We start from the raw sequence: 1,859 nt of genomic DNA on the forward strand, positions 1-1,859 counted from the left end.
CCCCCACCGCCTGTCCCCGCGGCTCCGGCTCCCCCAGGAGGCCCCGTGCCCGCCCCTCAGAGCCTGAGCTGTACGGGTGGCCCATGCTTGCCCTTGGTTTGAGGTGCAGGATTTTTCGGGATTCTGAGATGAGTAGCCCACGGGCCCAGCTGGGTCTTGTCGTTAGGGAGCATTTTGACCAGGGAACTGCGCCGAATGGGAGAGGCTGGTGAGCCCATGGTACCCCAGCCAGGAGGGAGGGCTCCCCTGTACCCTACGCCCCCTCCCCACTCAGCTGGTGCCAGGCAGCGTCCTGCACTTCAGGGTTGCCCAGCCCAGGGTGTGAATCTGATCTCGCCCCCGACTCAGCATGTCCTTCTCATCCTCTCTGAGCCTCAGTTTCCCCATCTGTGATCTGAGGGTGGAGCAGACAGTGGTGGGTGTGAGCTGAGAAGCTGCAGCCCGCAGCTGGCCAGGGGTGACCCCCAGGGTGGCCCTCGGGAGTACAGTTCCATGGACAGAGAGCAGGCAGGAGGAGGTCTTCCCAGGGTGTGAGTCCTCCTGGGGTGTGTGGGTGTGGGTAAGCGGCAGAGGGGAGACAGGGCTGGAGCCTGGGGTGGAAGCCCCTCGAGTGGGGTCAGCTCACAGGGTGCACCTGCAGGTGGGCAGAACTGAGGTGGTCCGGAGCAGCCTGCATCCCGTGTTCTCCAAAGTCTTCACCGTGGACTACTATTTCGAGGAGGTGCAGAGGCTGCGCTTTGAGGTATACGACACGCATGGGCCCAGCGGCTTCAGCTGTCAGGAGGACGACTTCCTGGGGGGCATGGAATGCACCCTGGGGCAGGTGGGTGCCCCGTCCCCTCGGAGGGAGAAGGGCGGTTGGTGTGGGGGCCACAGCCGATTCAAGGCTGATGTACCAGCACCGCAGGGACCCTGCTGGGGTGGCCAGCCTGGCTCTGCCCCTCCACAGCTTCTCCTGAACAGTCCTTATTAGATTAAAATATACATGTAATTTTGAACTGGGCAATGCATTCGTATGTTTCAAAGCCTGAAGGTATAAAAGGCTGTGGAGTGCCTGCCTCCTGCCCCGTCCAGCTGCTGTCAGGTCCCTGGACACTGTCCAGAGAGAGATTCTCACAGGAGCAAACAAGCCTATCACTTATCCTCTTTTTTCTTCCTTTTCTTTTTTTTTTGTTTTGAGATAGAGTCTAGCTCTGTTGCCCAGGCTGGAGTGCAATGGCACGATCTCGGCTCACTGCAAGCTCCACCTCCTGGGTTCATGCAATTCTCCTGCCTCAGCCTCCCGAGTAGCTGGAATTACAGGCGCCCGCCACCATGCCTGGCTAATTTTTGTATTTTTAGTAGAGATGGGGTTTCACCATGTGGGTCAGGCTGGTCTTGAAATCCTGACCTCGTGATCCGCCCGCCTTGTCCTCCCAAAGTGCTGGGATTACAGGCGTGAGCCACGGCGCCCGGCCTACTTTTCCTCTTTTTTCAAAAAAACACAAATTATGTTCCCTGTTCTGCATCTTGTGTTTTCACTTCCATGACATGCAGCAGTCGCTCCATAACAGCACCTCAAAGTCTCCTGGTGGCTGGCCGTGGTGGTTCACACCTGTGAGCCCAGCACTGTGGGAGACCGAGACAGGCAGATCACCTGAGGTCAGGAGTTCGAGATCAGCCTGGCCAACATGCTGAAACCTCATCTCTACAAAAAGTACAATAATTAGCCGGGTGTGGTGGCGCACACCTGTAATCCCAGCTACTCTGGAGGCTGAGGCAGGAGAATCAGTTGAACCCGGGAGGCAGAGGTTGCAGTGAGTGAAGATCTCACCACTGCACTCCAGCCTGAGTGACAGATTGAGACTCTGTCTCAAAAA

General features: G+C 57.7%; 1 protein-coding gene across 1 annotated transcript in view; it reads left to right on the forward strand.

The window, feature by feature from the left end:
* Positions 1–1,859, forward strand: part of CPNE7 (copine VII) — a 30,603-nt gene that overhangs the window by 6,840 nt on the left and 21,904 nt on the right. Inside the window, exon 3 of the mRNA XM_011972542.1 lies at positions 641–823. Within this exon, the coding sequence (XP_011827932.1) occupies positions 641–823 (183 nt within the window). The remainder of the gene's footprint in view (positions 1–640; positions 824–1,859) is intronic.

Source organism: Mandrillus leucophaeus, unplaced genomic scaffold, assembly GCF_000951045.1.
Source record: "Mandrillus leucophaeus isolate KB7577 unplaced genomic scaffold, Mleu.le_1.0 Scaffold10, whole genome shotgun sequence".
Classification (NCBI taxonomy): domain Eukaryota; kingdom Metazoa; phylum Chordata; class Mammalia; order Primates; family Cercopithecidae; genus Mandrillus; species Mandrillus leucophaeus.